Raw genomic sequence first — 27,652 nt, 5'->3', positions numbered from 1 at the left:
TTCCAAGATTCATTTGGCAGCCTCAAGTAACCAGCAAAGGGGTCTTCAGAATAAGAGGTTGACAAAGAAATACATCAATAAATGGATGAATGAAAAATGCATACAGCCTCCAATCATGATTCAAAGTCAAGAGGAGCAGAGAAACATTCCTCTTTTTACATGCATTGATGTCATAAAGCAATGATTGCTTTATATCAAAATAGAGAAAGAGCATTTAAACTAAGATTGCTTTTCAGGCAATAAGATCCAAAAGAAAAACGACTCCACTAGTCGGAAAAGATATTTTATTCTCCAGCTTCTAAGAGGGTACTACAAACAATAGAGCTTTAAAGTTAAAAAAAGAAAAGAAAAAACAAGTATTTTTAACTATTGAAAAGTAGACAGCTTTTAAAAACCCTTGGACATAAAAATTGAAAATGTAGTTGTCAATTCTCTTCCAAATACATTCTTCGGGGGGAAAAAAGGACAGGGTTGCTTACAGATGTATAGTTGTTTAAATGCTATTCCTATTCCTTTGAGTTACTTCTTCAATTCAAATTCAATTGGAGATCTGTGCAAACCTAGCAAAATGTTCTTTGGATTACAAAAACTATATGAAAAATGAACATAACCTGCAATTACAGAAGTACTGACAATGTGTAATCCTTCACTGGCGTGAACGATTTTGAAGTGGCATTGTCCACAGACTTTATTCTGCTGAAGTGTTCAGCCAATTTGATTGAAATTCAAAGGAAAATGGGCGTGAGCATCTCTTAAACACATTTCTCTTTGTCTGCATTGTGATACAATTATGAAAAATAATATAGAACAGGAGGATATCAAGGAATGCTTGAAACAAAGTTTGACAATGAAGTAAAAAAGAAAAAGATACTCAAAATATTTTCTGCAACCCCACCAAAAAAATCATATGACTTGTCTTTAGTGGGTAAAAAAGGGGAACATGCTTGCAGCATCATTTTGTATGGTCTTTCCCCAAGTAATGCGACATTTTGACCTTTGGCCCAACTGTACACCTAAAATGCTCTTCAGGTAAATCCCAATATCCACGAAGCTAAATGGGGGGTTGATAAGGATAGGCATCTAACTGATCAAATGGCATTCGTGCTCGGAGTCCAACACGATCCCCTACTCTTATTTTGAGCTTATGGCCCAACATATTTTCTAAACACAAAGTGTTTTGAAGTTAACAGACCTTTCTCTTAGAAAAATAAATACAGTCACATGGTTTCAAGATTAGTTTTAAAATCACAGGAGGAAAAAATATGATCAGTTCTGACTATAAAAAGTCTGACCATCAATCGAAAGAAAATGGAGTGACGTTGAAGGGTACATTGCTCTCCAATGCTAGGGTAGGGCATAAAATCTACATCTTGTAGAAATCTCCTTTAGGGATCTACAGCTTCAGAAATCTGTTACCTTGCATTCCCTCACAAATTGAACTCTCCTACTTGTGACATTGCTGATATACAAAGTAAACAGGCTCATGTTACATCCATACATTGCAAAATGGGATTAATCTAGACCTTAAAACATTTTTCTTTAGAGGATGTGTGAAGAGAAGCCAGGAGGCTAAACCCTAAAAAATATACATGGAAATACTTCACACGATGTTACATAATCTTATCTGTAAAAATAAAAAAAACATTTGAAGACATATTTGACTTTAAATAAACAATAAAATTGGACTACACAGATCATAAATAGAGTTATTAAAAGATGACACAATTCACAGAAATAGAAATGGATCATTAGAAATCCATTCAAATGGTTTTTTCCATGTTAAGAATCAAACCCAGTATTAAAAAAGAATCTTTTTTTATTTCAAAGTTTGCTTCATATATTGAAGCTCATATTAAAGCAACAGTACAATGTTCATAAAATATAAGTGTGATGCTGTAACATTTTCTTACATGTCAGAATACTGATATTTGTATGTATACTAAAATAAGAACTTTAAAATTGTACAAATAGATACATTAAAAATGACATAGAAATAGGGCGCTCCTCACTGAAACAAGACAGTTATATCTGGCACGTATTAGTTTAAAATGAAAGGAGAAGCAAAAAGATTTACAAGAATCAGCAGTAACAAGTTTGATGCTCAAGAGACATAATTGTACATTGTTTTGTACATACATTGTATGGGTTTAAGCTGGCTGAATATTATATATTTCAAGTTTAAAAATGCACTACATAAAGAGTGTCCATAGTTTAAGGCGAAATTACAGCTCAGAACTGTTGTCCTTTCTAATTTTGTGGAAGCTTCTTTGACAAATTAAAAAATAAAAGAAGAAGGACTTAGATGTGCGGAACACATAAACGATTTCCCTTCCTTGTAAGTTCACCATTAGACTTCTTCACTTAAATATTTCGTATGCCAAGTGGTTTTGTTTTTTTTTTTTTTTCCGAGGGAAGTTGATAAACAACTTCAATATTTGCCTTTTTCTTTTTGTTGTGGGAAAAGGTATTTCACAGTATTTACCACTTTGATGTCCTGTGCAGTCTTATTAAACGTTATCCTCTCTGTAAAACTTTACTTGTTTTAAATGAGCCTTTCCTTGATTTTAAAAAAATACCTGTTTACACATCTTCTAGATTCTTGAGAATGCCAGACACAGTTCTTAAGGCCAAATTTGTATCGGTATTGTTAAGAATCATCATCAAAAGTGTCTTTGGAACCATACAAGTCTGCTAGTTTCTTAAAACGAGGTCCCCAGTTCTGTAGATAGTCATAATCCAAATCTGAGTCTGTTGTGGCCGACTCTAAGGAGCTGAGGGACCCGGCCACCGACCCCCTGCCCTCGTAGCCGTAGATTTGGATGGAGTCATAAGGAGGAGCAGTGGGGTCGTTATCAGCCTCTTGTATCCTTGTGTTGATGAAATCATCCACATCCACACTGTTGGGCGCTGGCCGCAGCCCAGGTCGAGGCATGTACTGATATTCAGGCTTGATGTCTTTGCGAGGGATAAAGCCATTGATACCATCTGGATTCTGCAGGGTGGCTATATCAAAGGCCTCTGTGTCTTCCTCCCCACCTCCTTCATCATCGTACGTGATGATATTTTCCCGGACATCCTCCTCCTCAAAAACGATGAGTGGCTCTTTCTTTTGTCTCCTCAAGGTCACAAACAACACAACAATGACTGAAAGAAAGGAAAGGAAAGTTGATTGAGGCTGACATCTTATCTCCCAACCCCAGGGTCCCCTCGGGAATTCTACAGACACTATAGTATTTCAATGCTTAAGAATCAGAAGTGACATAAGAATTTAGACTTTGCCTAGAGATCACCGTTGTAACTATGAAATCAGACAATGACTTAGAAGTACCCAGTGACTGGGTACAATTTAGAGCAGGTTCGCAAAGATCTTGACACTAATTGTGAGTCATCTTCCTAAGAATTTGAATTCAGACTGGAAGTACATAAGCCTGTGGTTTCTTAAGAGAAAGCTAGTCTCAGATTTCTTTCATTTGCAAACCCCTGTGGCAATTTAAGAATGAGAACATTCAATATATTTAGGACCTATTTTTCTCACAGGTGGTAATATCTAGCTCATATCTCAGAGGTCTTAAAATATCACTGACCCTACTATAAAATAAAAAGTTGAATTCTGAGGATATATGACTTTTGGGGGGTGAAGAATCTGTTTATTTGAACATTTTTTTTTAAATCTGGGGGAAAAAAGCCATACAGAGGAATCATTGAGAAATATCCCATTAAATTTCAACACTCAAAGGAAAGAAAGATGAGACATTGCTTAATTCTTTATTGATCCCATGGGACCTCACTGAACCATGTGAGGAAGCTTCTGTAATGTTTTATTAGAGGACTCTCCCACACACTCAACAAGACTGAAGAAAATGTTTGTGGAGGAATGTGGCAAATAAACTAAGAGCTTCTACCACACCACTGTGAGAGCCATGCGCAGGAGGGCACACCCAGGTCTCATGGGGTTCCCAGAGCTGGATGTTTCACCTTCCAGACCTTTTTGCCATTCTTTGCATAGACAATTCTTTCCATTTTCAATATTTCATGATGGAAATAATCATTTCTGGGATTCCTTCCCCTTGCCCACCCCCATTTCATACACCCACATACCTTGCTCTGTCTATACCATTGTAACAATGTTTCTTGTGTACTTTATCTACCTCTTATCCATTATTCATATTTTGTTCCCTCTCTCTTACATGTCCTTCCAGACCAGCTACATTTACCAGCTGGAAATCTCTTCTCAAACTAAATGCTTGCACAAATTTCCAGATATCTTTAATGCCAGTGAATGTCAGAGACTTTCACTCAACGTCCACATAACCCTTTTCCATACTACTGTCACAGCATCCTATATGTATCTCTGTTTCATTTGTTCTTTCCTGAACAGGCTGTGGACTCATCCCTCAGAACTGATCCTCAGAAAACAATAATTTTTAAGTGTGTGTTCTCTTTCTGTTTTTGGTACTGGAGATCAAACCCAGGATGTTGCAGTTGCTAGGCAAGCACTTTGCCACGGAGCTACATTCAATATATAACTGAATTCACTGGTGCTTCCCTTTGAGTTGTTCTCATTCATTCATTCATTCATTCAATACGCAAACAAAATACGTTGGGGGAAAAAAACAGCCTCAAATCTAATAGCGAGTTTTAAAGTCCAGGAATGGTAGAGGCAAACAGCATCCAGACAAAGCTATTACTGCCAAGTCGCCCACCAATGAGAGAAGAGGGGCTTCTGCCTCATCTGGCAGCACAAGGCCTCTTCACAAGGATACGCTAAACTGAGACATGCACCCACACAGGAGAGAAAAGGCCAAGGGTCCAGATTTCTTCAATCGGTGTGTTTTCCTATCCTTATGAGTCACGATGGATGTCTGGGCTCCTTCCTCTCCTTCTGTTGGCATTCCCTTTCTCTCCTGAGACAAACCCTTGTCCATACACCAGTTCTCAACCTCCAAATATTCCTTCACCTGCAAAACTTCCTCTGCTGTCCCTGGTGGCTTCTGCTGTACGGAGCCACGGGTGGTCTGCCAGGCATGGCTGGTGCAATAGCCCCCTCAAAAACCCACTGGACACCAGCAGGCCCTAATGAACTGGAGAATACTGCATCCAACCTGACCCTGGGGAAGCAGCTGGTGGATGCCCAGGACAGTCCTTTCCCAGGAGGGACACAGTCCTTACCTAGCAGAATGACGACACAGGCAAGGATAGCGATGAGAGCCCCTGTGCTCAGGCCGGCGTTGAGGATGTAGGCCTCGGCGTTACAGGAGAGCAGAGCCCCGTTCACATCGCACCCACAGACCTTGATGGTGAGAGTGTTCGTGCTGCTCATAGGGGGAATGCCACCATCGCTGATCACCACCGGCAGGAGGTACAAATCCTGCTTCTGCCGACTGAACCCTCCCCGCCGGGCATACACGCCAGCCGTGTTATCTGTGAGGAGAGAAGAGCAGGTGTCATCATGGCATCTGTCCAGATCACAGTCACAACCAGCTAGCAGGGTTGAAGTCACTCGTGTCTCCTCACCAGGGTCTAAGATCCTAGGAAACGATTCTTATCAAAATGAATGCCAAGCACTGGAAACCAGAGTTTTCTATTTTACTTTTGCCACTTCTTTCTTTCTCACAAGGTGTTCCCCTTTTGTTGCTGTTTTGGATTTCTATGACTTTTATCTTGTCCAGATGTTTCTCTGACTTGAGGAGGGATGGGGAAACAGAAGCCCTGGGACTAAGAGTGGACTAATTCAGCAGCGATACTCACTAGACACTAGGCTGTAAATGATCTACACTATTTGGGGGGTAGAGGGGAGGGAGGAAAAAGCTGGGAGAAAATGAGGAAGGGTGACACTGTTTGAAACAAAATGGACTTAATATCTGACTTAAGTAACTGTAACCCCTCTGTACATCACTTTCACAATAAAAAAAATAAAAATAAAGATATCTAAATTAAACAACTAGAAACCTTCCCAATTCTTCTGTAATCCAGGGATGTAGATTCCACTGTTATTTAGTGTGCCAGTATCACAGAACAGTCTCTCGATGTTGGGGAATGCAAAACCAGAAAACCAGCTCTTTCTCAGTTGGTTGATACCAAATCCCTTCACTGGTAAGCAAACCATACCACATCCTTTTGGGATGTTTCCCTCTTCATCAAACCCCACACAGAAGGCTGAGTTTTGCTTTACAGTATGCATTGATAGAGCATAAAGTTAATATTTAAGTAAGTGTGAGAACAAATTTTCTTTGAAAATAAGCTTTTTTTCTGATGCTGATAATTATTCTATTCCGGCATGTCTTTTGCTAATTTTTCATCATGCATTTTTTTTTTGGTGGAACTCTGGGACTGGGTGCTATCCATGAACTAGCTCTTCAGCTCAAGGCTACTACCCTACCCCTTGAGCCGCAGCCCCATTTCCCGTGTTCTAGTGGTTAACTGGAGATAAAGAACTCACATTCTTTATTGCCTGGGCTGGATTTTAACCATGATCCTCAGATCTCAGCCTCCTGAGTAGCTAGGATTAAAGGTGTGAGCCATCATGCCTGGCTCATTTTTTTTTTTTTAGAGAAATTTCAAGTTGACTCTCAATCATGAACCACATCATAAATCCCAAAGAAAATCATCTTTCTTGAAGAAGCACCTGAGATCCAGCAGCAGCGGCTCACACCTGTAATTCTAGCTACTCAGGTAACAAGAACTGAGGGTTGTAGTTCAAAGCCAACTAGGGCATTCTTGTCCAGAGAGACTCATCTCTAATTATCCACTGAAAAATCAGAAGTGATGCTGTGGCTTCAAGTGGTAGACCCTAGCCATGAGCAAAGAGGTCAGGGCAGCACCCACAAACTCCAAGTCATACACACACAGACAAGAAGCATTTGAGAAACCCTTGCAGCAGATTCAGGCTTTCTTTGAAACTTAAACATCATCAAGCCTATTATCAAGCATTCCTGCTTAAAATAATCCAGTTTTCATTGCTGCCCACATAACACAGCCCAACTCTATACATGAAGAGTTTTTCTTGGCTAAATTTGCCCTTGCTTTCCAGCTTCATATCCTGCCTCTTCTTCCATGGCTTGGTCTAGTCTGACATAGAAAATGCACTTCTATTCCCAAAGCGTACAACACTTTTCCACCCTTGACTCCATTCTCCTGTCTACAACTCTCTTATTCCCCAAAGCCATTGCTTCTATCATGACTCCTGAACTTCTCAAGGCTCAAAATTGAATTCTGAAGACAACTCTCCAGGAAGGTCTCCCTAGACCTCTCTGTCATCCATCTCTTCCATGACTCCTACAGAAATCAGTGTCACACTAGACTGTCATGATTTGTTGATATAACTATTTTAACCTCAATAAGACCGTGAACTTCTGGAGAAGAGAGAATTTTATCTGATTCATCACAGGCTGTCCAATGCTAGCTACACAGCAGACATTTAATAAATATTTGTTGAACACATGGTCGTAACCGTTTTCTGGGAAAAGTTTAACCAGAATTCCAGATGTTGGCCTTCTTGTGTTTCTCAATCATTTGTAAGCTATATCTCCAAATGTTTCTTCACTATATTTTCTCTACTAGGCAAACAGTTTTTTCAAAGTATTCATTTTTCTAAAGAAAAATACTGATAGTATAAGACAGAAGAAAATTAAAATCTCTCACATTTGTTTGCACTTTCACGCACACGCGTACACACACACACTGAACTTCTGGTATGGTTGGCTTTTTTGTCAGTTAAGAAATGACCATTTTTAGCAAAATGAATGTGGCAACCTATATGAAAGCCCAGTTGTTGGCAAGCTTGAACTAGGTTGATATAGGTTGATAATACCATTATTTTCTTTATTCTGTAAGAGGGAAAATGTGCTTGTCCCCCAGAATTGATTTGTTTTTATTTAGCTTTTTTTGATATTTTTTATTGTAATTAATAAAAGGGTAACATGATATTTGCCAGATAGAAAGTGCATTAATTCACATACATTGATACCCTTTCACATTTAGCTTTAAGGAAATATGCTTTTGATATCTGTGAGGTCATTCAATGACAGATTCATTTTCATTTAGGGATAAGCAGATGCAGATAGGAAGAAGTATGTATTCCCTGGGTTTGGTGGGTACTTATACTGACAGATTCTTAGTCTTTCCCTGCCAACAGCTCAAACAAAACACAACAGAACAGCTCTCACTTCTCTATTTTCACCATTTTGCCTGATTGGCATATTTTGCTTTTATCACAAGAGAAAAAATACATATACTATGAAAAACAGTGGGAAGAAGCAAACTAGTCCATTAAAATTGTAGTCATCTGACTTTTCTGTTTAAGGTAATTTCTACTGTCCCAACACTAAACAATTAAATTGATGGGCCAATAATAAATGGTTCAGAGATCGTCATCTTTTCCATATTTTAATGTGCAAATATAACTTCCACAAGTCAAATGTTACAATATTTATCATGAATTACCTGAAATGCCTTTAGGGACAATGTGAATAAAATAAATATTAAAAACTTAAGTAGGTATGTAAATTAATGAAATTGCTTGGTCAAATGTAACTCTGGTAGAAATAGTAGTTGCAGAGGGTCATTCATTCAGCTTGTGTTATTAGATCCAGGCATGGTTGAAGAAGTATGAACAGAGTACTTTTGTTTTGATAAACCATAGATTAAAATTGACTCTCAATGAGCCATACAGGAGAGATGGCACTTTCCAGCGGCAGCAGGCGGATACACACACGAGGGAGCTAAAGCTCCAAGATGAAGGAAAACTTAGATCTGAGCACAACAGCCTTTGAATTGAAGATGTTTCATCTTCTCCACCATCAAGTCTTCTAAGACACACCAAAACACTTATACAAATGCTCAACAAAGTACTCAGCTGACTGAACCATTTACAGTCCCTAAGTGGATATGTCAGTAAATTCTTGGAAACTTCTTTAAAAAAATCACTTCAAATGAAACAAGCTTTGCATACAGATTTGAAGTTTGATTCAAGAGATAGGGAAGGAATGGATTCAGGGTCTCTTCCAGAGATAACAACTGTATACTTTAGAATGAGAGCTTTTTTCCTCTCATTTAGAGACTAGCTGAGTTACCTTTGACACCCAGACTCCTGGTGGATAGTGGATAGAGTTGTCTCTGGGACTACATAAGACAGCATGAGGCAGAAATTGTCCTCCCTGCTCTGCTTCCCCAGTGCTGGAATAATCCCTCAGCCAGAAAACTTAATTTCTAGTGTTGAAACTGTGTGAAGAGCGACTGTGATAACTAGAAGTCTTCTCTGCCAGCCAAACTTGACATTCATGTGTTTCATGTTACTTGCATCAATAGAATATTGTTTTCCTTTAAATCCAAGCTTTCCCAGCACCTGGTTAAGAACTTTAACCAGGAGGGGAAATTCTGTGCCACTACATGACGGATCTTTCCTGTGATACACCCCAAACCCAAATCAAAACTGGCTCATATGATCTGAAACTAGTGGGAAAAAAAATCTATAAACACATGTATAGACTAACAATAATCACAGAAGCCCAGAGCTGGCCATGAGTTCTCTTTCAGGTAAATTATTAGATGATTATTAATTTGCTGCCTAACTGTCTTTGGAAGAGTCCTTTTATTCTGGATGATCACATGACTGAAATTTTGTGAGCAAAAGAATAAAAGAGACACTGGGCAGTGGTGACTAATGCCCATAATCCGAGCTACTCAGGAGGCTGAAATCTGAGGACCATGGTTCAAGTCCAGCACATACAGGAAAGACTGTGAGACTCTTATCCCCAATTAACCATCGGAAACCAGAAGTGGATCTGTGACTTGAATTAGTAGAGCACTAGCCCTGATCGAAAGGGCTCAGAGATGGTGACCTGGTCCAGAATTGAAGCCCACAACGGATCAAAAAAATTTATTGAATATACATCTTGTTGACCCAAAATGTTAGACCGGGCCTATGTTATAAGACAACCAGCGAAAGACAAATATTTGATCAATTTAACTATTCTTGTTATTAGATTTCTCAGGCCCTTCTCCTATACAAGCCACTAAGTTGGGAGGCTCAAATGAAGAATGTTTGTACTATGGATCTCCTACCTGAGAATTGCCTCACATCCAACATATGAACTCAATATGTTGACTTTCCACATTCTCACATATAGATACAGTATAGATAGATGATAGATAGATAGATAGATAGATAGATAGATAGATAGATAGATAGATAGACAGATACATAGATAGTATTAAATGGATTGCTGTTCACAAAAGTACTCAGTACTGTGCCAGCTAGTTTTTGCTGCTCAGCAAATATTCTTTGCTGGAAGTATTCCTCTTTGAGCAAGAGACTTAATGAGGAAGAGAAACTTATTGGCAAGAAAACAGAAACAAATTCTTGGAAGTGTCATCACAGTTGTGAATGTGATTGCCTGCCTCCCCAGAAAGTCTCAGCACCCAAGGTAAGAAAGTTCTTCAAGCTCTTCCCTCCTACGCAACATACTTCACATGATCAAAAACTGGTTCCAAACTCCTTCATTATTTGCTTTAATCTTGACTCCTGGTCTTTTCATTCCTGGATACACCTATCACCATTTCCATTTTCTTCCCTATTAGGCAAAACTTACCAATGATACCATTGATGACAGGTACATGTCATGTACAAGTTGCGGTGCTTCAATGGATGGAAAAGAAAATTCAGGTTTCAAATATTTTGTCTATAGCCTGCACTCCAAATCACCTGCTCTTTTTATCTGTACACATTGTCATTACACTGGTAAATGCAAAGGTTCTTCACAATAATAATCTCCAGGGTATCTGTTTGGGAATGCAAATGTAAGGATGATAGTGATGGTGAAGAACTATCAAGGGATGACCAAAATTGTACTCCAAAGGCAAAATTGTGGAGGAGAAATAGTCTCTGATAGGCTAATGGGACTCCTACAATTGGTACCAACCTAATATGAGCCTAAAATAAAAGAAAAAAAGACCTGTTGCAGAGAAAAATGAGCAATGCATAATCATAGCTCTTGCATATTAAAATACTGACTAAATGGAAGCATTGTAGCAAGCAACTAGAATGTTCTGCTGTATAGTGATATTTTGATAGTGGATTGGCCTCCCTTCTGCACTGAGGGAACATGTTCTATTATGTACTATCTGCAAAGATGTATTATCATCATAGACTCCAAAGCAATAAGTCCATCCACCATGCTCTCAGACTGCCAAACTTTTCTTTTTTATATTGCTGGTTATCTCACATGTTTAGTTGCACTAACAGAAAAACAATTGACACACACGGTCAAAAGTACCTGTGCTTTCCCACTATACAGAATTTTGCTGGATGGAGTTCTGGAACTTCAAGATCACACTCTATAACTTTTATTCTGTGTTAAAGCCCCATTCTTCAGATATTTTCTAGCAAAATAGGGAAACTAAAGAATGTCCAGTCTTTATTTCTGATACTGCTGGCTCTAAATGTTCAAGAATCATCAATAGTCAAAGTGGTAGAGTGCTAGCAAAAAAGCTCAGGGACAGTGCCCAGTCCCTGTGTTCAAGCCCCACAATCGACTAAATAAATAAGAAAACAAATAAATAATACAAATATTCATTTCACAAAAGCAAACTAGAAATGAGCAACACTCACTGAATGTTAGCTTTAATTACTGGTGAAAGAACTATTGTATTTCACACGTATCTGATATCACTTGACATTGGTTTTTATATTAGAAAGCAGAATATAACCTATTTTGATAATGATATTATAACTTGGTGTAAGATTTCCAGTGGGCAGTTTGTCCATTATGTATCATGGGCTTTTTATCTAATGGGTTCTGCTCTCGGAATCTGTGTTGAAGGACTAATTGGATAGCTGGCAAAAGTAGGTGAAACCAAAGCACTTACAAACAATGTCATCCAATAGCATAGAGCGTAAGCTGGGAAAAGGGTAAGTTAGGGAACAGTGGCACCAATAAATGAGTGCAGGAAAAAGTATATCATATATTAAATCAAAACAAAGGGCACACATTACACAATTGCGATTCTTGAAAGATAATATTCGGAAAGAAAATGTCTAGAAGGATTTACAAATAGCAGTGATTACTTCTTCGTAATATATTATCATTGTTTTAATCATGTAAGAATCGTATTTCTGCTTATTTGTGTTTTGTAATTTTCCCTCTAAGAATATGTATTAATAATGCAGTAGAAGAATATTATAAAGTTATTTGTAAATATATTTTACTGTGATTATTATGGCTGTGATTAAGCTGGAAATTGAAGTTGTTTATCCTATTCTGTTACAAAAGATAAGACTTCCCAAGATTGTAAGATTGATGAGTTGAATTATAGAATGTTCCTATCAATAATAACTGAAAAGTATTAAATAGGAATGACATGTAATTTATGTTTGGTTTATAACATGTTATTGAAGCAGACAAGACCATCCAAACATTTAACATCTCAGAAATGTAACCTTGTAAGGTTACTGCTTCTCTTCCAAAGTCTCCCATTCCTGCCTCACTTAAAATTTGAATAAAACTATACCCTATTCCTACCTTAAGAGCTGCTTAAAAAAACCAGGTAAAACAAGGGCTCTGAAAAAATTGTATAAATCAGTGAACAGATGAATAGATGAGAGGGATTACTATATTTTTCCCCTTGTACTTTTTGTATCCTTTATATATTTCTTGTATCTGCAAATAAGTTACATTCTAAGATTTCAAAGCAAATGCATCTCAAAATCTGGGTGGACCAAAAAGCACCATTCTTGGTATTAACAAATAGCCCAGGATGGGATTCAATGCTGAAGAGCTATCTACAGTCCTACACTTTTTTTGCCTGCTGTGTTGTCTTTGAAGTTCCAACTGTAGAATGGAATAAGATAAAAATGAGATAAAAGGCTAATATGTATGAAGATAGCTATCCCTCTTACATTTCTAAAGATGCTGAATGCTTGGGCCGAGTTTAGACAAACACAATAGTGATTATTTACATGGAATAATGGAAGTAAACACTCGCAGAGAAAGTCACTTGATGCTTTTACTCAGCATGATAGAAACCATTAACTCATGTTTTCTATGGAAAATAGTCTCAGCCGAGAAATTTGGTAACCCAGTAGGCTATTAATAGGATGCAGAATGTGATTACTACTTTTGGATTACTTCAATATGTAATTACTTTTAGAAGCTAGAAGAAAGAAACTATTAAATGATAATTGTGGGACTGTATTTTCTTTAAAGTTCTGTGATAGCTCTAGACATGGCAGGTTTTTTTTTAACTGTTTGTAATTAGTAACTTCTTGTCAAAAAGTAGAAATTCTCTGCAAAGAAAAAAATGTATCTCAATAGTCTCTAATAGGAGAGGATACAGGAGATAAATAATGTGGTAGATTGGTTAATTTGTAGATGTATAACCTCCTTGAAAGTAGAGTTAGCATCCACAAAATATTGTGACAAAGTAAAATACTTATAACTGCTACAGAGCCACATGCCTTAGGATAATGTTTCTGAAGTTTAATGGTGACTAAGAATGATTGCAAATAAAGGTTCAGTGTATAAAGCCACAGGTGTCTTGGGCAGGAGGCCATGCTGGGAACTAAAGCAGAAAAGAGATCTCAAATGTAATTCGGAAATTATATCAAGAGATAGGTAAAAGTTGGAGCACAAATATTTGAGAAAAGAAAAGATGGAAAGAGATAATGGCAGAACAAGCATTTGAGATGTCCAGAAGTTTCAGACAACAGACCAAATCCTCTCACTATTGAAAAATATATAGTGGCATATATTTTATAGAGAGTTCTTTTTCAGAAAGCAAATATAAGCCTAAGCTGGCAGTCTCAAAAAACACAGTGTAGAACAGAAATTAAAATGAGAAGATGGAAGATTAACTAAGAATGGAGGCAAGGATACTCATGAATAGAAATGCAGATGTGAATGTATCTTAGAAAGCCTTATGAGATCTCAGCTCGTGTTGCCTTATCCCTACATACTCACCCACAGGCCAGAGTGTTGGCAGATCTATGATCACAAGAAATTCTTGTATTACATAAGTGTGCCACTCGAGATGTGTATGCGGTTAAACTATATTCGTACACCTTAGTCATTTACCGAGTTACCTCTTGAAGGGCCGACCTATACACACTAACCCATGCCAGGGAGTAAAGAAAAATCATAGTTTAAATACTGAGTAACATTTCTAGTTTAAGGGATGGGGATCATTTACAGAGTGCTTTATAAGAGTTCCTTTAAAATGAATATTTCTATGCATAACTTCCTTCATATTGTGGCTCTTATGAACAAGTTCATTGTAGAAAGCGAGGCCCTGGGAGACAAAAGTCTCTGTCAAACATCTAGGGCATTTTAGCTGCCAGTCTCATTTAATGGATGCTTGATTCATAAGACAATGGTTATATGTTCTAGTCCGTTCAAGAAATAATGACGTGTGTCAAAGACACATTCTCCCAGAATGCAAGCAGCATAGGGGAGCTCTGCTCTGATTTCATAGGCAGCACAGCGAGGTGACTGCTAGAATGTCTAGCCTCTCAGCTCCTGGCTTTAATCCCCAGCTCTGATTTCCATCTGGCTAATTAATTTAAGGTAGGTTCGTTAATGATCCTGTGCCTCATTTTCCTTCTCTATAAAATGGGAATGAAAATGACAATATAATACCTATCTGTGTTTTTAAGGAAAATTTAGTGAACATAATAGGGGAAAGATGATAGTGTGGGTGCTTGGAGCATAGCTATTGGCGATATGGTATTGATGAGAGTCATACTAGGATGGACAAAGTAGTAATATGTATACTGCTTTCGATCCTGTGAGCCTATTCTTAGACACTGAAAGGCAATAAACAGGTATAACCTTGCACACAGCTAGTATGAGATTAATGAAAACATCTGTACTCTAAACATCCTCCTTTGGTTCTCACGCTCAGTACTGCGATTGGTCTGAATTTTCCCAGTCTTCCATCACCACTAGTGTAGAGGGCCAATTTTCACCAAGGAAAAGTGCTTAAGGCAAAACTGGCTGACTGTCAAAAGGCTTATTCTTTTTCCCTGGCTCTGGGTCTTCCACCAATATTGCCCAGGGGCTATATCATCCCAGTCTTACACACACACACACACACACACACACACACACACACACGCCTGCACACACACAATGTACTTCCAATAATTTGCAAGTCTAGAGCCTTCGTAACAATAATATGAGAAATAGAAAAGCCATTAAGCTTTGCCACATTTACAAAGGACATACACTGAGTCCTTTCATGGCCTTCAGGCATTAATTCTGCAACCACCTTTAGGCCTAAATCTCTGTATCCAATCATACTGCATTATAACTATACTGGGAAAGAAAGGACTGTGCTCAGAAGATTACATTGCCTTCCAAAGTTGGTCTAATCTCTTTTATTGCTTTACATGATATCAATATTCATAAAGCTATGCTTCCCCCTCAAGGGTTTATCAACCTCTTTAAAAAAAATTAATGCAGTTTTTGCATACTGACCCTGTAAGCTGTGCCACTTCATTTTCCCACTGCTTCATGAATAGCAAAGCCGATACCCAAATAAATAAATAAATGATAGGAAAATAAAAATTAGACTCATTTATTCCTATGTATCAAATGTGCCCATGTGTCAACATAGAGGTGGCAGTATTATTTCTTGTTTACTCTTCAAGGGGAAGGCATTATAAAGATTACTAAAAATACTTGTTCTGAGCAAAAGAAAAGCTATTTGTTTTCAATGTCTACTTCTCTGTATGCATTGGAACCTTAGTACTAACCTCGGTTGTCTCTGACTGTGAAATTTGGATTGTGAATGATTTCAGGGGGTAGACTGAAGATAAATCTTGGTCCATTGGCTGTGTCATCCTTGTCATCAGCACTAATCGTAACAATTGGCTGAAAGAAAAAGGTGGCCCGTCCATAAGTCATGGTGACAACATTGGCATTATCCTTTATTCAAAAATTCCAACCTGGAACCAGTGGCTCATGCCTGTAATCCTAGCTATTCAGGAAGCTGAGATCTGAGGATCACCATTCAAAGCTGGCCTGGACATAAAAGTTCCTAAGACTTATCTCCAACTGACCATCAGAAAACTGGAAGTGGTGCTGTGGTTCAAGTGGTAGAATGCTAGCATAAATCTGAGCTCAAGGTCAGCTCCCGGGCCCAGGGTCCAAGCCCCACAAACAAACAAACAAAAATTCCTGGCTGGCTACCAAAAAACAAAGTCTGGTTTTATTTTTTTTTTTTCATTTTATTTTACCAATCTTGGGGCTTGAACTCAGGGCCTGGGTACTGCGCTTGAGGTTTCTCTAGACTAGTGCTCTATCACTTGAGTTACAGCACCACCTCCACCTTTTTGTATATATGTGATACCAAGGAATTGAACCTAGGGCTTTGTGCATGCTAGGCAAGCACTCTACTACTAAGCCATACTCCCAGATCAGACAAGGGCAGGGGTATTCATTGCACAGGGTGTGGTATCTGTAAGTGATGCATTCCAAAATGAACTGAATTTCTAAACAGACTTCTTGTAGAACCAGGGAGGGAGAGAGAGGCGTTACCTGGTTGGAAAGTGGCTTGGTCTGGTCACTCTCACAGATGAAGCCTTCATAAGGGGCGGCAAACTTGGGAGCGTTATCATTGACATCAAGGACCCTGATGGCCACTGGAACCTTGGCTTCCTGATGTCTGTTGTCTGGAAGGAGGAAATGATGACAATGCACACATGTCACCACCTTGGAGATTGCACATGGACCTAAGCTTGCTCTTAGGAATGTAACATCAGGCTTTTCATTGGAAAGGCATCACCATAGTTGGTAGATCAGATGTCTCCCATTGGCTCCTATATTGGATGGACAATTGATGTGCTTTGGGGAGTGACTGAGCCTTGAGGATTCAGATCTAATCAATGGACTATTTCCTTGGAAGATATATTATAGGTTAGCGTTCTTGTGGAGTGAGAACACTAAGAAATGGGGTCTTCTTGAAGGAAGGAGATCATCAAAGAGCAGAGTCAGGGAAAGATGTATCGTATCCTCTGCTCCAACCTCTCTTTCTGCTTGCTGTCTACTTGCAAGTGTGCAGCTTTTTGTTGTTGCTGTTGCATGCTTTGGATTCCATGATGCTCTGTCATACCACTGCCACATAGTAACAATGCAAGGCATCATGGGCTGAGACCTCCTGAAACCTACACTGAAATCCCCCCCCATTAAGTTGTTCTTTCAAATACAGTTACGGCAATGAAAAATAAGTGACTGATATAGACACCACTGGCATTAAAACCCATCAAGGATCTGAAAACCTCACAATCTAGAAGGATTTCAGGAGTGAAGGTCCGTATTAGACCAGAGAGTACTAACTGACGTTTGTCAGTTGTGCGGATGTCAAGGCACAGCTTTAATTCTAAAGGGTTCAAGTGGAGTCTTGTCCTTATAGAGACTCTAGTGAAGCAGTTCTCAAAGTGGGGGCCCCCAAGATCAGGGTCAAAACCATCTGAGGAATTCGTGGGCCCCATTCCAAATCTACCAAATGAGAGGCCCTGGAAATAGGACCTAGAATTGTTTGTCATATATATGCGAAGCCAACCATGAGATATTTGGAGTTCATGACTCATGGACAAGTTCAAGAACTACCAGTCTATAGAGAAACAAAGCCCCAAGTCTGGTGTTTAAAAAGACTGAGTACTAACTGCTATCTTGTCGAGCTTGTTTTTCATTTCATGGAGGAAAATATGAACATGTGCATTACTCCCTCTTTCTTCTTAGATGTGTCCTTGAATATAAATTCCACTGAGTGAAAAGTATCTAGAAGACTAAAATGTGTATCTCAGCTCTTTCATTTTCTAGACTATAAAGGCAGTCTAAAGGGATTACTATTTCGTAAAATAGAAGCCAGAATCCTTACTAGAATACTTACGGATTTCTGCTGCAAAGACTGAGATGTTTAGCCAGGGCGTTTCTTCTCTATCTAGAGGCTTTGTAGTTTTAATAAAACCATCCTCTGGATTAATAGTGAAAAACCTGTCGAGGTCAGTATGCCGATCAATTGAATACCTAAGCAGAATGAAAATGAGGCAATTAGACCAAGATATTCAGAGCAGCTTAATATCTGAATATTTTCTCCATGTAATATTTAAAGCAACTTCTTTTCAACGAGTCACTTGAGCTAGGTCTTCTTTTTTAATCAAATTCACTTCTTGAACTTTGAACATGAATCTTTTATAGAAATCATATTGCCATATTGGAATTCTTTATTCACTACAATGAATGAAGTAACTCCTTAGCATATTTGATTGAGAAGCATAATCACATGTTGCATATTTCCCCATATTTACTACAATCAACCACCATTTGAATATTTATGAAATTGCATTTGGAAAGTAAGTTCGCCTTGCTCCCAAACTACTCAGTAAGTCACAACTTCACTGATTTTTGGCACATTAAATATTAAACACTTTCAAGTTTATCCAAACTTCTCATCAAAGATCATTTATAATTCTTTCTTAAAAATCCATTTTCTCTTTATTTAATTAAAATATGTTAACTATATTTTGGATGAATTGCTTCAGTTTCTTAAGTCAGAGATATTTTTAGTTGGCTTGGTTCTGAATCCTGTAGTGCAGTATTCAAAATTGTGATAGCCAGTAACTTTTGCAGTATTTTCTTCCTTTTTATTCTTTTACCTAAAAAAGACTTTAATGAACTTATAGAAGCCCATTAAATGGGTTATAACCACTCAACTGCAGCAACTCCGAAGAAGAAAAAAAGCAAATTCATTCAGATAGCCTGCTTTGTTTCTTACCCAGGCAATTTTCTAATTCTTAGAAGTCTTAACTATTTTTTTCCTAAAATTTGAAGGTGTGAATGGATCATCAAAAATCAAAAGCATATTAGAGATATCAAGGACCACAGATATCAAAGGGCATATTCTCCCAGATTTACAAATGCTGGAATTTACTAACAGTCTATGTCTAGGTTATAATGACTCCAGTTTTGGAGCCAAGAGAGTTCTCAGTGGTCCAGTGAGCAATACTTAATGTTACACAAATATGATGTCACCCATGGGAATGAAATGAATGAAATGGTGCATCCCCTTGCTGACTGTTGAACCTGAAAATGGTCATGTACAATGACGTCCAAAGGGGCTTGGCAGCCGAGCGCTTAGTAAATAATGCTATGAGGAAAGGTGATAGAAGACTTGTTGCCTACCAGCCGCAAGTTTAGGATCAGGTTGGCATGATCATAATATGAACTAAAAGAGATAGTAAATCAAATTTTGAAAAAATCATATTAAGTGAAGTAAGCTAGACTCAAAGGAACATAGGCTCAATGGTCTCCCTCATTTGTCATAATCAGTAGAAACCTTGGGCTTTCCTAGCAGAGCTTTACAATAGAACAAAACATAGATACATAAGGCCATATAGTATAATGCTAAATGAAAGGACCTCCAGGATATAGAAACAAAAGCCATATAATGAGTGATTGTTGTCCTTAATGCACTATGTTATCTCTCATCTCTTTTGCTGTCCCTTGGTTATCTCATATTGTCACAGTATTTTACCTTGGTATCTGATATATTATCTATATGCTTATTTGGTTATTTGAAATGGGATAGGGAAGGGGGAAAACAAGATGAGGGGTAGGGAGAGGGAAATGGGGACCAAGACATGAGAAAGGGTATCAATGTGAAGTAATGCACTTTCTATCTGGTGAATATAATGTAACCCTTCTATTAATTACAATAAAAATATATAAAAAGGAACCAAAAAAGACCTAGAATAGCTTTGGCTTTAATTTTCACTCTTGACTACTCTGTGCCAAAATATTTATGATAAACATGTCTACACAATAAAATTAAATAAATAAAAATGTTTAATGAAAGTAAAAAAAGAGATAGTAAATCAAGGCATGGCTTTCAAATTTAGGTACAACTTTAAGTTCTACTATATGCAATCTTATTATTATTATTATTATCATTATCATTATCAGAAAGGCTATCAATGTCTTTGAACTCTGACATGCTTAGTTTACAAACTAAAATAGCAATAGTCCTTAACTTACGCAATATTTGTGAGATTTAAATAAAATTAAGATATGCCCTCATATATTATACACATAAAGGGACCCAACCAATAATATTTGCTAGTGTGTGTGTGTGTGTGTGTGTGTGTGTGTGTGTGTGTGTGTTACTGAAAGCTCTCAAATACTGGAGAGTATACTCCATCCTGTAGCCACTGAGAAGTCATAGAAGTCTGACAGACAGAGAAATAACTCAGAATCTGAATCATTTATATGGTAGAATAGTCAAAATGTTCTGAGCAAGTGAACCTGGAAGAAAGACAAGATAAAATTTGAGGAGCTTCTATCATAAGGAAATCATAAGGAGGATAGGGTAGTTTGATACCAAGGTCATAAGAAATCTATGTGTTTTTTTAAGTGTCTATAGGACTCTGCAGATATTTGGACACCTAGAGAAGGTTGAGAGAATCCCAGACATCTTCTAGCTTGAGTGTCTGAATCAAAAACATGAAAAGAAAGTTAATTTAACAGAGAGAAGAGGGACATGCTGCAGTGCTTAAGTGAATATAGATTTGACTCCATGGTAGGCAGAGGTGCAATGAGCTGTTTTTGAATAAATAGATGAGCAAGTGAAGAAAGAAGCAACTGGATGAAAAATGCCTAGCACATGCTGTCAGAAACACAGAATTAGAGCCAGTAAAGAAAAATCAGCCTAGAGGCAGTGAGTTTGGCATATCATCTCAATTCCCTCAGTGCCCAAGGAATACTCCTAAGATGGAGTGGACACACAAAGAAAGGCCAAAGTCAAAAGTTGAGTATTAGAGAAACTCCAGCACTTGAATAGTGATCAAAGACTAAAGAAAGTACCAGAAATGGGGTTCTCTTGGGTGTAAGTGTCAAAGAAGCTAAGAGAATTGCTTCAGGGAGGAAATAAAATGTTAAACAAAAATGTATCCGATGCTATAGAATCCAGGATATATACAACATATCTAAGCATCTAAGAGTTTGATCGATGGTACAAGGCCTTACCCTTACTCACTTGCCCAGATTTACCAAACAGCCTTCAAGAGGCAGAGGAACCATCAGGAAATTAAAGAGGTCTGTGAATTAAAAACTCAAATGCCCTTTCATAATTTGTCTGGAAATTCTAAGAACCTGAACTAAAGTAGGTGGGGTGGGAAGTGGGTTTCAGTTCAATACTGAGCATCTGTAAATAATTATAGGATTATTAGTCACCTACAGGTACAGAATAGCTACCACTGAAAACATGACCCAAATAACCAATTTCAGTTGTGGATCCTAGGAGATAATGAAATGCAGAGGAAATGAGCAGATTTTCCATGAGTTTTACGGCAGTGTCCTTCTACAAAGGTCTGAATATACATCAGTTCTCTAAATTACAGATAATTCACTTAAAATCCATACTAGAAACATTTTTACATAGTTCAAAGGTGTAATGAGGGTCACTGATTATTATATAAGGTTTCTTCCTACACAGATATAATCTAATAGCCCAGTCTTTCTGGAGAATTAGTTCCATTAGTTGCCACTGAGTTAAAGAATTAAAAGACCAGATTAGACCTAAAGTAGATGTGGGCTAAAATTCAGTGTCCGATATGGTCATATGACTTTATGGAAGTAATTTCATCTATCTGAACTTAGGCTTTCCTCTATCTGCTCCTAAAACAGTCACAGCCTCAAAGGCCATGTAGGATGAATAACAAATAATGACATTAAACTGCCATCTGGATATGATGAAAGCACCCAAAAGATAATAATTATTTCTTCTCAGAAAATAAATATTATTCAAAAATCTATCACAAAAATCTTTCTGACCTACCAACCTTTTCTTTAATATAAATGGGCAATCTTTTTATATTTCTTTACATATTCAGTTTTCTTTCCCGATCATAAAAGTCTGCAGTGAATTTAAAACGTTTTATTGTCACCTATCAATTATATGGGTACAAGGATATTTCCATAAATGTTACTTTGTGAAATGGTCAAATCCAGGTTTTCAACATACCTGTCATCTTAAACAAGCATCACTTCTTTGTGAAAAGAATATTCAAAGCCTCCATTATAGATGTCTGGAATATAAAATACCTTGTTGATGGGTATCAACCATATTTTCTCCATTGCTACTGGTTCTATTTCCATCTCTGGAAAAATGTGTGTTTTGGAATTTTAAAGGTATTTCCTTTCCCAAATATACTGAAAACCTCTAGTATGTGATTAATAGAGGCTTTCTGAATATCTGAATAAGATGTCATCATTTTCTTCCATTATACATTCAAATTCATGAGGTAGGTTTGCTAAGACAAGTGTTTCAATAAATGAACATTAGAAGTCCTCTGGTATAAATTATGTTCAGTGAAAAATGCAGTGATGAACTAGAACAGAGTAGCACAATGTTTCTATTAAGGGCTTCTTGGTAAATATGTGAGGATGTACAGTACATAAAGCCTCTGCTTAAACTACCCAGTGCTAGCCTGGTAGCATTAATCATGTGGCTACCTTTCTTTACTTTTTTTTCTTTTTGGAGTCCCTGGGCCTTAAACTCATGGCATGGGTTCTGTCCCTGAGCTCCTTCTGCTTAAGACTAGTGTTCTACCACTTGAGCCACACCTCCACTTCTGGCTCTTTTGGTAATGATATGATTCTCACTGACTTTCCTGCCTGGGATGCTTCAAACCCCAATCCTTAGTTCTCAGTCTCCTGAATAACTACAGTTACAGACATGAGGCACTCAGCACCCTGTTTCTTGCTATATAACGATATTAAAAATAGGTGTTGAAAATAAAGTTGGAAGAGCCACAGTTCCTGACTTCAAACTTAATACAAAGCTGTAGTAATCAAAACTATGTGGTAACTTAATATGGACAGAGAGGTAGATCATAGACGTGAAATCGAGAGTCCCAAAATAAACCCACACATCAGTGGCCAAGACTGTTCAGATGAGCGAAGAAGAGATTTCCAATAAACAGTACCGAGATGGCTGGATATCCACATGCACAAGAAGGAAATGGACTTCTCTAACTACAAATAAATATCATGTAAAATCCATCAAAGACTGTTTTCATTGTTCATGCTTTCCATGTTTATACTTCCCAGCTCAGATAAAGATTATAGTGTCCAAAATAAGTGGGAAATCTGTGCCTTAGAGAAGCTGTGCAGTTCGAGCAAGCCTAACCAAAAACTTCAGTAGTGGAGATGGAATGCAGTTCCATCTATTCTAAATTTTAACCCGGTGTCAATTTCATTGGACCTCATTTTATTGGGTCCGATGACTTTGAAGTGAGGAAAATGTGTTGCCTGCATGGCTGTGCCTCCAAATCCACTCATCCAGGGTTTTTACTAATCCCTATGTACCTTATTGGACTGTTGGCAGCATCAGCGTCTTTGGCATGAACTCTCCCAACCACAGTGCCAGCGGCTGCATTTTCTTGGACTTCGTGGATGTAACTTGGGGCCAAGAACATGGGGGGCTCGTCAGCATCTTCCACTGCAATCTTGACTGTCACAGTGTCTTTGAAAGGCCCATTGCTGATGAACTTCGGGTCAATGTGCACGTTGGCAGCCTCCACCTTCAAGCTATATGCTCTTTTGGTTTCAAAATCTACAGGCTGGCAAGAAGGAAGAGAAGATTGATAGGCAATGCCTCAAGAAAGACAATGGAAGAGAAAGGTTTGATGGTTTTACCAGGTCAAGTAAACACTTCCTCAAAGAGGGGAAAATCAGTGCCGATTCAACATCCCATTACCTGAGCCATTTGGTCAGGGAAAAAACAAATTCAACCACTGAGATACATACTTAAGGCTCAGTTTTAGGAGCAACCATGTTCACTGCAAATAAACTTCATGTTACTCAGTAATCTCCAGGTGGCTCGTTTTAGTCATTTCAAGCCATCTAACAAAAGGAATTAAAACACCACAAAAAATAATTTGGCAGCCCATGCTTTGGAAAACTAAGAAGTTTGATCATATATGCACAAATGTCATTCCAAGAACCCAGGGCTGTCTCATATGATAACTGTCTTTCTACCTCCCATCATCCAAGCACAGAACTAGTCTATTACAATCATATTTGCACTTTCCATTTTGGGTAACTTTCTGTCCACTTTTTAATCCCACAGCCTGTGACTCTTATCAGAAGTACCCACATAGGATTATTCAAGGGGGCTTATGGGTCCTAGGAGAAAATAGAGCTATTAAATACTATCTTACTTGTTGACAGCATTCTTATTTTCTCTGAATCCTGAACATCTGAGAATAGTGCTTTTTTTTTTTTTTTGGTCATTTGTGGGACTTGAACTCTATGCCTTAACATTATCACTGGGCTACCTCAAGGCTACCACCCCACCCCTGGAACCACAGCACCACTTCTGGTTTTCTGCTGGTTAATTGGAAATAAGAGTCTCATGACTTTTTAGTGCTCAGATGGCTTTGAACTGTGATCCTCAGATCTCAGCCTCCTGAGTAGCTAGGATTACGGGCGTGAGCTACCATGCCTGGCCAGTGCTAATTTTCAATATATCTGTTTTACCTCCTAATACAGCTGTAGTAGTCTAAGATACTACTTTTCTAACTAAAATGTAAGGATGTGGTTTTGTTGGCTTGCATTTGTTTTTTTTTTTTTTCTATTCTTGGTAAGTGATGTCAGTAAAGCCAACACTTCCTCTGAGGAAGAATGCATAGATATGAAAAAAATGAAATTAAAAAAAATATATATAAGCATTACAAATTCTACCTAGCTATGAAAGAAACACGGAGAGATAGCAATTGAAATGGCTGCAGCTACAGAACAACTGATAGTACGTCCTTCTTCCTTCTCAGCCAGAAAAACGCAGAGAGTCGGGAAAGGGTGAAAAGTAAAGTCAGAGCAAAAAAAAAAAGGCAAACCCCAATGCCTCAGAAGCTTTCTAACTAACACTTGGGATGATAGCAAACTACCAAGTGCTTAGAGAAAGTTTGACATGTTCAGACCAGTATCTGCCTTCCCCACAGTATTCACTCATGTAGCCAACACTGATTTGTGATTGGGCATCCAATCACAAAAATCCAGATATCCAGAGGCTTCCTTATCCTAGATGTGTTCATGAGCAATGGGAAAGAATGATATTTATAGAGCTCTGAACCTTGTGCAATTTCTCCAAGTCCGTAATTTCTAGGCAGAATCCAGATCTGAGCTATGAGCATTTCGAGAAGAGGCTCTCTGTAATCAGAGAAAGTGGAGAATTTTGTCAGAATATTCAGATGATATTCCTAAGGCAGAGCTGTTTGAGCCTGGTATAGGACCCAAGGCTCTTTCCCACTAGAATACTCTGTTGATATTTAGTATAGTTCATCACAGTGCATTCTCACTGACAGACTTGCTTCTAGAATCCTCCAAGCCTACAAAGGTCTTCATAGAACATCTTTTCCCAGTCGGGTAAGATTCGATCTTCCTGGAGTCATACCCTGTCTTATGCTTTGATTAAGTCTCCCCAATATCTGCAAGCAGAACTGTGTGCCCCTTAGCTGCCTGCCTCAGCCCCTCCATTTCCTTTCTTTTGTTAGGCAAGGAGTATCAGAGAGGGCTCCCCAGATTTTTTCCCATTTTGTTGGCATTTGCCTTCCGTAATTCCTGGAAACATCTCCTTAAGTGATCTTCTACATCAATCATTTTGACTGAATGAGTAACAGGATGGCTGGATAACATTTACAAATGTATTTTGCCATTCCCTCCCTCTTCTCTTTCCAAAAAGGATTTGAGGTGGTTCCCCATGTGAACATTTATATCCATGTTATGAGTAGTTGGAATAAAGCTAAATGAGGCAACACACTGAATAAACCATAAAAAATCTTCATACCCCCTAGTTAACTAATCCCCACCTTTGATAATTTTCCCTGAGGGATTCATTCAACAGAAAACCCAAACAAACAATATTAAAAAATGCATAATATTTGTTAGCTGTAATAGAAGGTTATATCTAATCTGGGGAAATGCATACACAAAACACCAAGTCCAACTGTGAGATTTTATTAAGGAAATAATGGTCCATCGATAGTTTGAGATGTTATGTAGTCATTAAAAATGATTATGTATATTATATAACAGCATGTAAAATGTTTATGATATGACATTAAGTTAACAAATCTGATCACCCTATGGTTGCAAGTATGCCAAATATTAAGCACCCACATCTCTATGCATGTGGACTCAGAATAGAAAGAAACATCAGATATAAAAATGGTTGTATGGAAATTAAGGAGTACTTAAAATGTCTTATAATGCTTGTCTCATGCTGCTTCACAAGTTTATTTGGCTGAAAATAAACAGCTCAGAAACTGTGCTGGGATTTCTCTGCAAGAGATAGGATTCCCAGTTGGTTAAGGGTATTGCAATAGACAGATTGGACTTTCATCCCTACAGCTAGCAATCTACCCAAAATGTTTGCCTCTAATTTACATTATTCTTCAGCTAACCAATAGAGACTGGTTAAATACTCTGGGACAAGCTTTCTTTTCTCTGGTTCCCCTGTGAAATCCTGGCCCAAGTCAGAACTCAGAAGACATTAGTTTTCAAATTACCTGAAGAAGGCAGCTGTCTTCTAATTACATTTTTGACTCTTTTTCCTTCACTTCTATCATAATACCTCTTCTGCCTTGGTCAGTTCTTTGGAAGGTCTCTTTGCACTGCAACCACAGTCGCACTGTACCTATCTCAAGATTCTAAAGACTAAGTGCAATCTTGTAGGTGTAGCCTGTTTTCATTGATATCAGTCCTTCCAGAGTTCCTTTTTTTCTCTTTTCTCTTCCCCTTTATCTTGTCAAATCCAGTTGAATGATCAAGACTCCATTCAAGACCTGAAGTCATTCATAATCATATTTATAGGCCTTAATATAATTTATGAAAGTTGGATTTCAACTGCAAAATGAAGTTTGCCCCAATCACTCCAAAGATACAAATGACTAAAACTATTTTTTTAAATTAAAATAACTATTGGGGTAAGAGGTCACATATACTTCCTGATCCCTAGTGAGAAAAACTTAGATGATGCCCAAAACAACCCTTATAGCCAAAAAGGATCCAGCTTGAAAATTCAACACTAGGGAAAGTACCAGTGTTTTAATTGTCTTTTCATTGTCATGGCCTGTTAAAGTTTGATCTTCTTATAGCCTGCACTCCCTCTGATACGCTTGAGCTTTACAGCTTTCACCCAGATCTTATCTGACAAATAAAACATTAAAAACTAGAACACTGCAATTCTTTGTAGTTGAACAAAGTAGGAAATAAAAGAAAATACTATATTAACAGAGTATCCTTTTTTGTAGATACCTTATTGAATGTAGAAGTATAGGCCTATAATTCAAGCATTTGGGAGGCTTAGGAAAGAGGATCATGAGTTCTAGGCAACCTGGGATATAAAGTAAGTTCCCAGCCAGTGTGAGCAGAAACTGACACCCCATTTTAATCCCTCACACTCAACAATAAGACTTCTAAAATATAAAAATATTTCCATTATTTCCCCATATTGTTTATATCATTAAATCATATACAATGATTTCCCCAAGGATTCATATTTTTTACTATGCTAACTTTACCTCTAATTTTTTTTTCTTTCTCTTGGTGGACTTTTAGAACTTTGTGCTACAAATTAAAACAAATAGTCCCTTGCAAAT

General features: G+C 37.9%; 1 protein-coding gene across 1 annotated transcript in view; it reads right to left on the bottom strand.

Annotated features, from left to right (window-relative positions):
- Positions 1–276: 276 nt before the first annotated feature.
- Positions 277–27,652, bottom strand: part of Cdh11 (cadherin 11) — a 142,577-nt gene continuing 115,201 nt past the window's right edge. Inside the window, exons 8-13 of the mRNA XM_090357532.1 lie at positions 23,361–23,614; positions 17,887–18,023; positions 16,533–16,666; positions 15,749–15,866; positions 5,170–5,421; positions 277–3,144 (exon numbers count right to left, since the gene is read on the bottom strand). Coding sequence (XP_090213658.1) covers positions 2,648–3,144; positions 5,170–5,421; positions 15,749–15,866; positions 16,533–16,666; positions 17,887–18,023; positions 23,361–23,614 — 1,392 coding nt within the window. The 3' untranslated portion in view covers positions 277–2,647. The remainder of the gene's footprint in view (positions 3,145–5,169; positions 5,422–15,748; positions 15,867–16,532; positions 16,667–17,886; positions 18,024–23,360; positions 23,615–27,652) is intronic.

Source organism: Megascapheus bottae, chromosome 24, assembly GCF_031878675.1.
Source record: "Megascapheus bottae isolate mThoBot1 chromosome 24, mThoBot2.hap1, whole genome shotgun sequence".
NCBI lineage: Eukaryota > Metazoa > Chordata > Mammalia > Rodentia > Geomyidae > Megascapheus > Megascapheus bottae.
The sequence above is the reverse complement of the archived record's forward strand: the minus strand, read 5'-3'. Positions and strand labels throughout refer to the sequence as shown.